The 12,287-nt window shown below is 42.8% G+C and overlaps 1 protein-coding gene across 2 annotated transcripts; it reads right to left on the bottom strand.

Annotated features, from left to right (window-relative positions):
• Positions 1–135: 135 nt before the first annotated feature.
• On the bottom strand, positions 136–10,070 carry LOC109905217 (cytochrome c oxidase assembly protein COX18, mitochondrial). Of its 2 annotated transcripts, none has more exons than XM_020502476.2 (7): positions 9,888–10,070; positions 4,591–5,029; positions 3,394–3,494; positions 2,888–3,054; positions 2,647–2,762; positions 1,839–1,946; positions 136–916 (listed from the first exon to the last, which is right to left on the bottom strand). In XM_020502476.2, the coding sequence occupies exons 2-7, from the start codon at positions 5,017–5,019 to the stop codon at positions 749–751; spliced, it is 1,089 nt and encodes a 362-aa protein (XP_020358065.1). In that variant the 5' UTR covers positions 5,020–5,029; positions 9,888–10,070; the 3' UTR covers positions 136–748. The 2 variants fall into 2 exon arrangements, with proteins under 2 accessions (XP_020358065.1, XP_020358066.1); XM_020502477.2 differs by lacking the exon at positions 9,888–10,070 and adding an exon at positions 5,436–5,692.
• Positions 10,071–12,287: the final 2,217 nt, after the last annotated feature.

The raw sequence follows: 12,287 nt of genomic DNA, 5'->3' as shown, positions 1-12,287 counted from the left end.
GCACAGTTATCAGCGATTTTGTTGAAGATCAACCACGCCCCTAAACTCCATCTTTGATTTCCATGTCTCCATCGAAGTTAAGGTCTAAGTCCCCATTATACATTTACTTACTTTGCAATTAACCAAATGCCACAGTTAATACAAAATGTTTTATTTTACTGATGTAACTTAACTCAATTACTTCAACTTTGAGCACATCTGATGTCATCAATTTCTGGATCATAAAATTCACAAAATAACACACCTTTCATGCAATTTACACTGGAAGTTCAAAGTACAAATGTAGTATCCATTGATCATCCATGACTGTGGTCGTTATCTTAAATACGTACATTTCTTGCATGTCATTTGCCAGTTAGTCTTCAATCACAACACCAAGTTATCCTGGGTAGAACAGGGAGTGGTTACCTTTCAAAGTAAACCTGCATGTACATGCTACAGTATATACCAGTCACAAACAGATCTTGACACTGACTTGGTTTGTCAGATATGGACGTGTTGGATACTCCATGTCCACAAGGTCTGATTCTCTCTGATGGACCGTGGTCCACTCTAGATCTTAGTGGTCACCAACCCTGGTCCTGGAGAGATACATGGTGTACAGTGCAGGTGTTTGTTCCAACCCAGCGCTAACACACGTAATTCTTCAACTCATCATGAAGATTGACTGAATCAGGGGAAGGGGCTATGGCATTGACATGATTGGGGGCTACAGTCTCTTTCTCTACTATCAGATGGAAAACCTCTTTCACTTGATGTATTTGGAGACAAAGGAAGAAGCGATGTCCCTGTAAGGCGTGTCCGAGTCAGAGCGCGTGGGGGGGATGCGGCACAGCCTCCGGAAGCGAGGCGAGCGCAGGAGCAGGTTGTGGCCCAGTCCCACACAACTGGAGCTTAGCCAGTACAGAGCCATGGACTGGGGAAGAAAGAGGAAGGGAGAAAGAGAGCGTTCAGCAGAGACAAATAAGCAAAGCCGTAAAATGTAATAATACGGTTAGCCCTTCATAATTATATCTGGAAAAGCATTACCAAACATCACCTTGCTAAAATATATCTAACTAAACCAAAGATCGTGAAGAGCTTCTGATTTTTTTCAGTCTCCCTTTGCAGCATTTCACAAGGCCTACTCTCACGTGGACCAGTGCGTTTTGGGTTCCTCTTCGGCAGTTTATTATGCAACTACGATGGTGCTCCGAGGGAGACACAACAAAAATTACGCTCCAGATTATCGAATCAGATTGAGGGGGGGGCTAGATTGGGAGGCTGCATCAGTGTATCTGGGAAAGATAGGAACAAGAGAGGGCTTTCAAAGCCAGATGGGGGTCTTCAGGGACAAACAGGGTTTGTCTGTGGCAACATCTGCCCAACTGTAGAGTGTACAGAGTGTGTATGTGTCTTTTGCACAGTGTCCCAGATAAGCGGGACGTCCTGTGCATGGGTCTGTGGACTTGGTGGAACTATCACCAAAGTCGGGGAGAAAACATCCTCAGTGTTTTTTCTGCTATCACCATTTAGGTGGCCTCCTAAACAAAGTGTTCGTCTCATCCATCCCTTATGTAATGTGATGGGTGGATAGGCGCACGGGGCAATGGAGGTTATGCCTGTCTGGGCAAGAGGGAGACAGAGGTGTGGCTGAAGTCTTTTGTTTCAGCGCTAGTGGGAGGGTGTTGCCATAGGGATGGCTAGTGAAATGTGCTAGCTGTCTTCATTTACAGGGGGAAAGTGATGTGGCATGTTTAACAGCTTTTGTGAGGACATGTTGTTGAAGGACAAATGGTTTGTGGTTGCGTGTGCTGACACATACAAGCATGCAGACACACACACACACACAGACTTACGGAGGGCACGGTGGCAGCTATGGGTATCATCAACAGAGAGATCCCTCTGATAAAGTTGGTCACATACTTCTGGAACTTGGACGCTTCCATCCTCCGCAGAGCAAATACCTGACAACACAAATAAACTAGACTGAAGGGAAACATTCGCGGTGAAAATCTCGACATTCTCATTGCTACTTCCCCATAGTCAGATTAACTCATGGGGACCATTTTTATGTTTCTGCATCCAGTATGAAGGAAGTTAGGTAGTTTCGCAAGCCAATGCTAACTAGTGTTAGCGCAATGACTAGATCTGGATCTATTAGCAGTTACCATAGACTTCGTCATTGCACTAATGCTAGTCAGCAACTTCCTTCTTGCTGGACACCGAGACATACAAATGGTATCCACGAGTTCATCTGACTCTGGGGAAGTAGATAAAGGGCTTCATGGCCAAAATCCTGAAGTATCCCTTTAAATCAAAAACAGATGTGACTATCACAAAACTAGTCCGAACCAAGCGAGCAACTCACATCACTATCTTTTTTGCGTCCCAGTAGATAATCTACGATAGTATGTTCTGTCCTAGCCTACATTTGAGTATTTCATTACACCAAAACCTGACACTCCACTCCACCCCCTGAAATCTATTGTGAGTTGAACACAGGTCTATCTGAAAGCGTGTTAGGTGAGGAGTGTCCTCTTGTAAAAACTGCCACAGGTTCTGAATACTAGGTGGATCAAAGCTTTCATCTAAAAGGTTTCCCTATTGTATGTAATGGAATGGAGGTGTTGCTCAAGCCGGGTGTTAGTTCGACCAGGGCCTCACCTCTGTGATGAGCAGGTTGATGAGGCCCAGAGAGACAGGCATGATCCAGGTAGAGTCAGGCAATGTCAGGTCGGAGAACCATAGAGTTCCCCCTACTGCCAGCTCTGTCTGCAACGCTGAAAACAAAAATCATATGAAATATTCCATTCTAAACTTAATGCAAAATAAATGTGATTATGTAGCTTGTAGAAGATACAACAGACGATTGTGATTCAAGTCCGTGGTGAGTGTGGAGGTTTACCGGTCGCAGCATCAGACACCCCCAGGCTCAGGTTACGCAGGGCCAGGGAGAGGCATACCCACATGGGCAGCTGCACCCATACCAGCAGACTGGCCTTGAAGGGGTGGCAGTTATCCCTCACGTACAGCTCAGACACTATCCTCTTCAGGTTCTTCTTGAATTGGTATCTAATGGGACACAAAAGGAACCCAAATGTCAGGCCATTAAGGAAGTTCCATTTTTAAAGTCACTACTTTTAAAACCTCATAGCTGACTTTGGAAACCTGATACAGTGTAATATCAGTTGAACAACATGGAACTTTCCCATAGAAGTTCTAAAAAGTTAACTGTCATACACCATTACATTGACAGATAAGACCAAGAGAGCCCTTTTCTTTGAAGAAAATCTCAAACTGCATGGAAGTGTGTTGTGTTTTGGTTAATATTTATAGACTGTGGTTTCGGAGTTGGTGCCAAGCTCCCAGAGGAAGCCCTCCAGGAGCCCAGGTCAAAGGTCAATTATTCACCGGCAGTGTTTTTCCGTCCAGCCCTTCTCTTTGGCTCGCACCGAGATATCGTAGCGCAGCCTCTTAGCCAGCTCCGCTATCTCCACTTGCAGGGCTTCAACCTAGCTGGAGGCAAAGAGGAGCATGGGGGTTAACTTTGATTCAACATGGACTCCCCCTGAAATGTAGCCAAAAGTTCTAAATTACACAGCCCACATTAGTAACCCAAAACTGGACATGGGTCGTAGAGGGAATCAGGCTGGCCAGGGAGCCTGGTCACGAAGGACCACTCTCTGAGTTATGACAACAAAACATTCAACCCGACTTGCTCCTTTTTTAAAATCAAGTTCTCAAAGTCCTCCAACAGTCCGGGACCTTGATGTATTACAGCCAAATATCAAAGTCAAAAAGCTGTTTTTCTCATGATGACTCATCATGGAGGACATTCATAGGGTTGAGTAGAATGCTGCTGTGTGTGCGTGTGTGAGGCCTGTGGGAGCGATATGCTGACCCTTGCTCTCACACAGTGGGAGAGAGCGCAGCACTGGGGAGGGGAAGAAAGGTAGGACGACAACACTGGGGGGGAAAAAAAATGGAAAAAGAAACAACCGACAGCTGAGGGGGAGTGGGAAAGAATGCTTAATAAAGGCCAAGGGCTTAGCAATGTTTGCACAGTCACAGAGAAACATTGGCTGACTTTAAATTGCCTGTTGTAGTCCCCCAGAATGTGTGTAAACATCTTCAAGTTTCAAGTGCAATAGTGAATAAGCAGCAGAGAACATCTTCCCATTGTGACTATATCATGTTCCACAGCCCACTTGTTTCACACAACAATATGGATGAGAACTTCAAATCCTGTTTCTGTACATTTACATATCAAATTGTTAAGCAAATTATACATTACTCCAGTGGTGCATCTCAACAGTCTAACGTAGCTTCCTCATCTCTTTTCCTTGACCTGCACCCATATGGATTTACAAAATAGGTGAAACCAATGGTCGACGCTTCCTGGATATTCGCTTTCAACTTGCCAGTTTCTTGCACATCTGTGCAGACGAAGGAAATAAGACAAGGAAGAATGCCACTTGACTTTAGACTATAGAGATGCACACCCAAGGGCTTCTCAATCTCAACTCTGCCCGTTAGGACCAGTGTGGGCTGAAAGAAAAAGAAAAAAAACACTACAATATAATGCTTGGTTCTTGATGCAACACAGACCTTTGCTATGATGACCGCCTGGTAGGCTCCAAGTGGCAGTGTGACAACTGTCCTCAGGGCCACAGTGGTGCATACGATACTGGCCCACCATGGTAGACCTGTGGTCTGATGGACAGAGATCAGTAGCTGCTCAGTCAGATGGACAGGAGTAGAGTCTGCTAGGCTCTCATACCAGCCCGTACCACTGGTTGTAGATGCTGGTCTACATGGCTGAAAGCATAAAGTTGATTTGAGAGGCAGACTAAGACGGAGGCGTGGTAATGTGGCTACCGGAAGAGGGACGTGGCTGCGGTATGTTTTGTGGTGGTCACAGGCAAAGGGAGCGTGGGAGATGCTTCGAATGGGAGGTCTGGGTGACAGGTGGCTGATTTGATGTAATATCCACAGTGAGCCAGGTCTCATGTTCATGGTCATCTTCAGACACAGCATTGTCACAAATCTGTAGAGGAGAGGACCATTTTTAAGACGTAGGCATGGGCAAAATAAGTTGCACAATAGTATGTAAATCAATCACCATTGGCACATTTTGATTTAGCCTAGCTAGCAGCAATGACTGGCCCTTCTGTAAGGGAGACATACACGCCACCTAGCTAGCTAGCTACACAGGCAACAAGGTCAATGGACATTGGAACTTTTTCGCTTTGCAGTAAGTTTTCCATTACTTTAGGGCAGGTATTCCCAAACTGGGGTACGGAATGCCATCTATACATTTGGGTAAGGTTTTTTTCTCGCCCGAGTATCCTCGTCCCACTGCCAAAAATAAAATTAAACCATCTAGTGCTCAGCGAAATAACAACTCAATGTCAAATACAGGTAGTCTCGTCAAATAATTAACATCCAATCACCTTAACCGTTACCTCGCGGGATTTCCACTAACTATTATGTAGCCAAAATGCAGTTGCTGCTCATTCCGTTTGCTTGAAAATGTATTTGAAAAAAAAGTAAGGCCCACGTCCATAGAGACACATACCAGCTCTACTGGTAGTACCACCTGTCGACGACAAGTCGTTCTGCTTCCACGAGCACATCCAATACTAGCATCAGTATTTCTACATTTGTTGTTAGCCCAGCTAGCATGGACACTGACAGTTGTGAATCTGATGCAGCTGAAGAGCTACTTCCCCCTTACCCGGGAAAGCACCGAACAGACGGGGACGTTGGACCACCGAAGAGGCACAAATATGATGAGAACTACATTGATTTGGGGTTCACTTATATTGGGAGTAGTGCCTTTCCTCAGCCACAGTGTGTTATATGTGCAAAAGTACTAATTCACAAATGATGAAACCTTCACTCTTGCGCAGACATTTAAAAACAAAACATGCCAATTTGGAAAATAAGCCACGGGAGTTTTTTGATCAAGAATTAATTTGAGTTTTGAGTGGTAAGACATGTATAAAAGCAACAAATACCATTAATAAGAAGAGGCTAGAAGCATCTTATATGGTGAACTACAGAGTGGCTAGGACAGACAAGCCCCATGTTATTGTGGAGGACTTAATTCTTCCTGCTGCCACGGATATGGTTGGGACAATGCTGGGGGAAAAGGTAGAAAAAAACTATACAGACAATGTCTTCATCAAACAACACTGTTTCATGATGCATCAGTGACATGGCAGGAGATGTTTTGAAACAATTAACATATAAGCCAGTGAATTGTATGCGTTATAGCTGGAAGAGTCAACAGACGTGGCGGGCCTGGCACAGCTCCTGGTATATGTCCGTTAACGTTTATAGGGTGGTCAATTAAGGAAGACATCCTCTTCTGCAAACCACTGGAAAACAGGAGAGCATATTTTGAAAGTACTGGACAGCTTTGTGTCATCAAATGGACTTTGGTGGTCAAGATGTGTTGGTGTCTGTACTGCTGGCGCAAAAGCAATGACAGGAAGACATAGTGGAGGGGGAACTCGCATGCAAGCAGTTGCTCCCGACGCCACTTGGGTAAACTGCAGCATCCACCGAGAGGCTCTTGCTGCCAATGCTTGGCAGTTTGAAATACTATATTCAATGTGCGGTACAAAATTAAGGCTATGATTAAGAAGTTGGAGCTCTTCTCTGTCTGCTTTCACAAGGACAACACACAGGTTTTATATGTATGATTTTTTGTGTGCAAATGAACTCAAGCTTACGGACAATGTCAAATGTGATATAGCAGGCCTCCTGAGTGCATCGCAGTGATAGCTGTGCCACTAGAGATTCTGGGTTCGAGTCCAGGCTCTGTCGCAGCCAGCCGCGACTGGGAGACCCATTCCTCCGACACATTGGTGCGCCTGGTTTCTGGATTAAGTGGGCATTGTGTCAAAAAGCAGTTTGGCTTGGTTGGGTTGTGTTTCGGAGGACGTATGGCTCTCGACTTTTGCCTCTTCCAAGTCCGTACGAGAGTTGCAGCGATGAGACAAGACTATAACTACCAATTGGATACCATGAAATTGGGGAGAAAAATGTGTAATTTTTTCGAATGAAAATTGTGATATAGCGAAGCACCGAAATGAGTTGGGTGCACAATTACGCAGGTCCTTTCCCGAAACGGATGACACAAACAACTGGATTCGCTATCCACCTACCGATATCTGAACAAGAGAGCCTCATCGAAATTGTCTGTTAAATATTAAATTTAATTAGAAGCCACTGGCAGATTTCTTGATTGGGCTGTGCTCATAGTATCCTGCCTTGGCAAATCGAACTGTTAAGACACTGATGCCCTTTGCAACCATGTACCTGTGAGAGTGGATTCTCAGCCCTCACCAGCATGAAAACAAAAAACAGGCACAGACTGTGTGTGGAAAATGATTTAAGACTGAGACTTTCTCCAATACAACATTGCAGAGATATGTGCATCCTTTCAAGCACACCCTTCTCATTAACCTGTGGAGAGTTCTTCACAATTTTCGATGAACAAATAAGGTTTTATATGTAAGATGGCTAAATAATGAACAAAATGATTGATTATTGTATTATTATTTGTGCCCTGGTCCTATAAGAGCTCTTTGTCACATCCCACGAGCCGGGTTGTAACAAAAACTCACACTCAATCTTATGTTTAATAAATGGATCATATAGTGTGTGTGGCAGGCATACAATGATGTAAAAAAAAAAAATACATTTGACAGTGCACTGACCCTGGTGCTAGAGGGGGTACGCAGCTGGAGGTTGAATGTTTGAAGAGGTACGGGCTATAAAACATTTTGCAACCACTGCTTTAGGGGAATAGGAACGACTCAAGAACGCTGTTGTAAGAGATCAGCAAGGTTATCTTACAACTAAAACCTCTTTGTAGCTAGTACATCATGTACTGTACTAGCCCTTGATCATGACTCTCAGTTCCATTACACATAAGAGTCATTGGACGAAGGCGTCTTCTGTACGGGGGAGTTTTGTCGAGAGCCCGCCGCTCGGTCTGAACATTAACACGCATCACTTGCGTTACGGTTTCGGAAGCATAAGGACCTTATGTGTCTTATCTGATAATAATAATCAATAAAAAAAGGTTACATTGATACACACCTTTATAGGGTTAGTGAATTCCCACACAGCCATATCTCTATGTTAGTGTTTATTGAAAACCTCCCTTAGCGGAGTTGCCAACAACCGGTGCATCCGGTTTTCAGGGATACAGCTAATTCAACATAGCTTCCTTTTCCGCTGAAGTGGGAACTCTGCTCAGGCATATTTTAAAGCCTGCTACGTTAGGTTAAACAGAGAGGAAGAAGCGAGGGACAACTGGGGCCAAAATCCCTTCTCCAGCAGGTGGTGTTTTTTTCATGTTTTTCACTCACCAAGCAAGGAGTTTTGGTATAGAGCTCAATAAGTGTGTTGAATTTGGTTAACAAAAAATGTGTTTTTTTTGCTACGTGTGGCATATTTGATCGAGTATTAGGTTCGTAATGATTAGGTTGTTACAAGTGTACTGAAAAGAGTACCCACTTTATATCAGTTGTCACTGGTTCCCACAGCCAGTCATAAACCCTGCCAATTTCTACAATTTTAAACCTAACCACACTGCTAGCCTTTAATGAATGTTTACGATAGCCAATTTCGAATGTGTGTTTGTGGAAAATAGCGGAAAAAGTTGTACCTTTTGTTCACACGCACATCTGCCCTCTCATCGGCAGAATGGTACCACCTGATCTTGTCCCCCCTACCGAATGCCTTTCCTTTTTGAAGACGTTTCTTTTCATTGTTAGAGCGACAACTAGAGTATCTGGTCAATATAATGGATTATGGGTTAACGAAATTATAAACTAGGTGGTTCGAGCCCTGAATGCTGATTGGCCGACAGCCGTGTTAAATCAGACCTCACCTTGATGTATCTTGCATAAGAACAGTCCTTAGCAGTGGTACATTGGCCATATACCACAACCCCAGTGCCTTCTTGCTTAAATATACACTACCTGTACTTATTACCTAACTGCGTCTCCTAACACCTACCTGTGTGTAAACTTTAAAGAGCTATGCCAAAAAAAACGTGTTGTCACTGAAAAACACATTTGGCTGCAACTGTTAACAGTGTACAGTATGTTTATTTTGCATTTGTGAAATTATGTTGATGTGATATGAACGTAAAGGGAATTATGTTTCTAGAAATTGAGAATCAATTGATTCATGTTTAGATGGCGTATTTGACTGTTTTGGTTTCCAGAGCCAATTCACCTTTAAACATTATGTAAAGGTCATTGGATCATAAGGAGTAACGTTAGGCTCCTTTAGTCCATTGTGGGGCTAGTACTGCACATAAGCTATCTAATGTGAATCGATTCTCAATTGCGACATGGTTCTAGAAACAAAGCGTTTTACTTTTATCACATCAATCATATACACTAATCAAAATACACTTACTAGACACTTAACGAGCTTTATCACAGTTGACACTTTTTCATGGACAACACTTTCTGGCGGCCTTCAGGTACACACAGGTGTTTGGAGCATGTTAGATAGCTAATTCATAAGCACAGGTGGTCCATCTGTCTTCCATAAACACGGGCTGCAGCATGGAGATATGGCCATGTAGGAAACGTAACATTATAAAAGGTGTGTATCAATTGAACGTTTTGTTTTTTGAAAATTGTTTCTCGCTGAAATGGAAGATAAAGGTCCTCATGCTTCCAAAACAGCAACGCAAGCGATGCGAGTTAAATGTTCGGACCGAGAGACCGGGCTCTTAACAAAACATCCCGTACAGAAGACACCTTCGTCCAATGACTCTTGTGTAATGGAACTACGAGTCATAAGGCTAGTCAGTGACATGCAATTTGCTAGTTATAGCATGTAGTTCGGACAAAATAATACATTCTCACCTTCGTTCCACTTGCAGAAACTAATATTTAAACGTCTGTCCCAAATCTATACATTACAATGCCGAACGCTAAATCTAGTATTAGTTTATGATTTCACCTCCAGCTGCCAAACGTGTCGAGGAAATATGACGTCTGGAAAACAGTTAATACGTCTATGAGAGGCTAGAGCATTAGCACCACCTCGTGGAGAAAAAGATGTATGCCCTTCATGAAGGAATGCGTATTTAACATTTTTTGTAAACCTTTATTTAACTAGGCAAGTCAGTTAACAACAAATTATTATTTATAATGATAACGTTGCCGGTTCATGTATTAGGATACTTAAGGCTATTTTTATTTTGTATTTATTATGGAACCCCATTAGCTACCTTTCCTGGGGTCCAGCTAAATTTAAGGCAGTTTATACAATTTTTTAAATATTACAATACATTCACAGATTTCACAACACACTGTGTGCCCTCAGGCCCTTACTCCAGAACTACCACATATCTACAGTACAAAATCCATGTGTATAGTGTGTATGTTATCGTGTGTGTATGCATGTGCCTGTGCCTATGTTTGTGTTGCTTCACAGCCCCCACTGTTCCGTAAGGTGTTTTTTGTTGTTGTCTGTTTTTTCAATCTAATTGTACTGCCTGCATGAGTTACTTGATGTGGAATAGTCTATGGCTCTATGTCATGGCTCTACATAGTCATGGCTCTATTTAGTACTGTGCACCTTCCATAATCTGTTCTAGACTTGTGGACTGTGAAGAGACCTCTTGTGGCATGTCTTGTGGGGTATGCATGGGTGTCCGAGCTGTGCGCCAGTAGTTCAAACAGACAGCTTGGTGCATTCAACAATACAGGTAGTGATGAAGTCAATCTCTCCTCCACTTTGAGCCAGGAGAGATTGACATGCATATTATTAATATTAGCTCTCTGTGTACATCCAAGGGCCAGCTGTGCTGCCATGTTCTGAACCAATTGCAATTTTCCTAAGTCCTTTTTTGTGGGACCTGATCACACGACTGAACAGTAGTCCAGGTGCGACAAAACTAGGGCCTGTAGGATCTGCCTTGTTGAAAGTGCTGTTAAGAAGGTAGAGCAGTGCTTTATTATGGACATACTTCTCCCCATCTTAGCTACTGTTGTTTTGACCATGACCATTTACAATCCAGGGTAACTTCAAGCATTTTAGTCACCTCAACTTGCTCAAGTTCAACATTATTTATTACAAGATTTAGTTGAGGTTTAGGGTTTAGTGAATTATTTTTCCCAAATACAATGCTTTTAGTTTTTGAAATATTTAGGAATAACTTATTCCTAGCCACCCACTCTGAAACTAACTACAACTATTTGTTAAGTGTTGCAGTCATTTCAGTCACTGTAGTAGCTGACTTATTGTGTTGAGTCATCCACATACATAGACACTCTGGCTTTACTCAAAGCCAGTGGCAATTCATTAGTAAAGATTGAAAAAAGTAATGGGCCTAGACAGCTGCCTTGGGGAATTCCTGATTCTTCCTGGATTATGTTGGAGAAGCTTACATTTTTTTTAAACACTCTCTGTCTTCTTTTAGACAGGTAACTCTTTATCCACAATATAGCAAGGGGTGTAAAGCCGTAACACATACGTTATGCCAGCAGCAGACAATGATCGATAATGTCCAAGAGCGCACTGAAGTCTAACAAAACAGCCCCCACAATCTTTTTATCATCAATTTCTCTCATCCAATCATCAGTCATTTGTGTAAGTGCCGTGCTTGTTGAATGTCCTTCTCTATAAGTATGCTGGAAGTTTGTTGTCAATTGGTTTACTGTAAAATAGCATTGTATCTGGTCAAAGACAATTTTTGCCAGAAGTTTACTAATGGTTGGTAACAGGCTGATTAGTTGGCTATTTGAGCCAGTAAAGGGGGCTTTACTATTCTTAGGTAGCGGAATGACTTTTGCTTCCCACCAACACTGGGGGCACACACATTCTAGTATGCTTAAATAGAAAATATGGCAAATAGGAGTGGCAATATCGTTCGCTATTATCCTCAGTAATTTTCCATCCAAGTTGCCAGACCCCGGTGGCTTGTCATTGTTGATTGACAACAATATTTTTTACACCTCTTCCACACTAACTTTACGGAATTCAAAATTACAATGCTTGTCTTTCATAATTTGGTCAGATATACTTGGATGTGTAGTGTCAGCATTTGTTGCTGGCATGTCATGCCTAAATTTGCTATTCTTGCTAATCAGGGTGAGCTTCACACAGTGGACTTCCTCCTGGGGCACACTGGCTTAGTGCTAACAGTATAAATCTTGTTCATAGGCACAGGATGACTGCATACAATAGCTGTAGGATCAGTAGAGGCATTCAGGCCAGTTAAAGGGACATAGATTAGGTTACTTACATTGTGTCTACTG

Source organism: Oncorhynchus kisutch, linkage group LG15 (genome assembly GCF_002021735.2).
Source record: "Oncorhynchus kisutch isolate 150728-3 linkage group LG15, Okis_V2, whole genome shotgun sequence".
In the NCBI taxonomy this organism is placed as follows: Eukaryota; Metazoa; Chordata; class Actinopteri; order Salmoniformes; family Salmonidae; genus Oncorhynchus; species Oncorhynchus kisutch.
The sequence above is the reverse complement of the archived record's forward strand: the minus strand, read 5'-3'. Positions and strand labels throughout refer to the sequence as shown.

Coding starts and splice junctions, on each gene's coding strand:
- LOC109905217 (XM_020502476.2), bottom strand. CDS start 5,019: ATGCTGTGTCTGAAGATGACCATGAACATGAGACCTGGCTCACTGTGG. Junction 3,495..4,590: donor AGGCGGTCATCATAGCAAAG/GTCTGTGTTGCA, acceptor GCCTCCAGCTAG/GTTGAAGCCCTGCAAGTGGA. Junction 3,055..3,393: donor TGGACGGAAAAACACTGCCG/GTGAATAATTGA, acceptor GTGTCCCATTAG/ATACCAATTCAAGAAGAACC.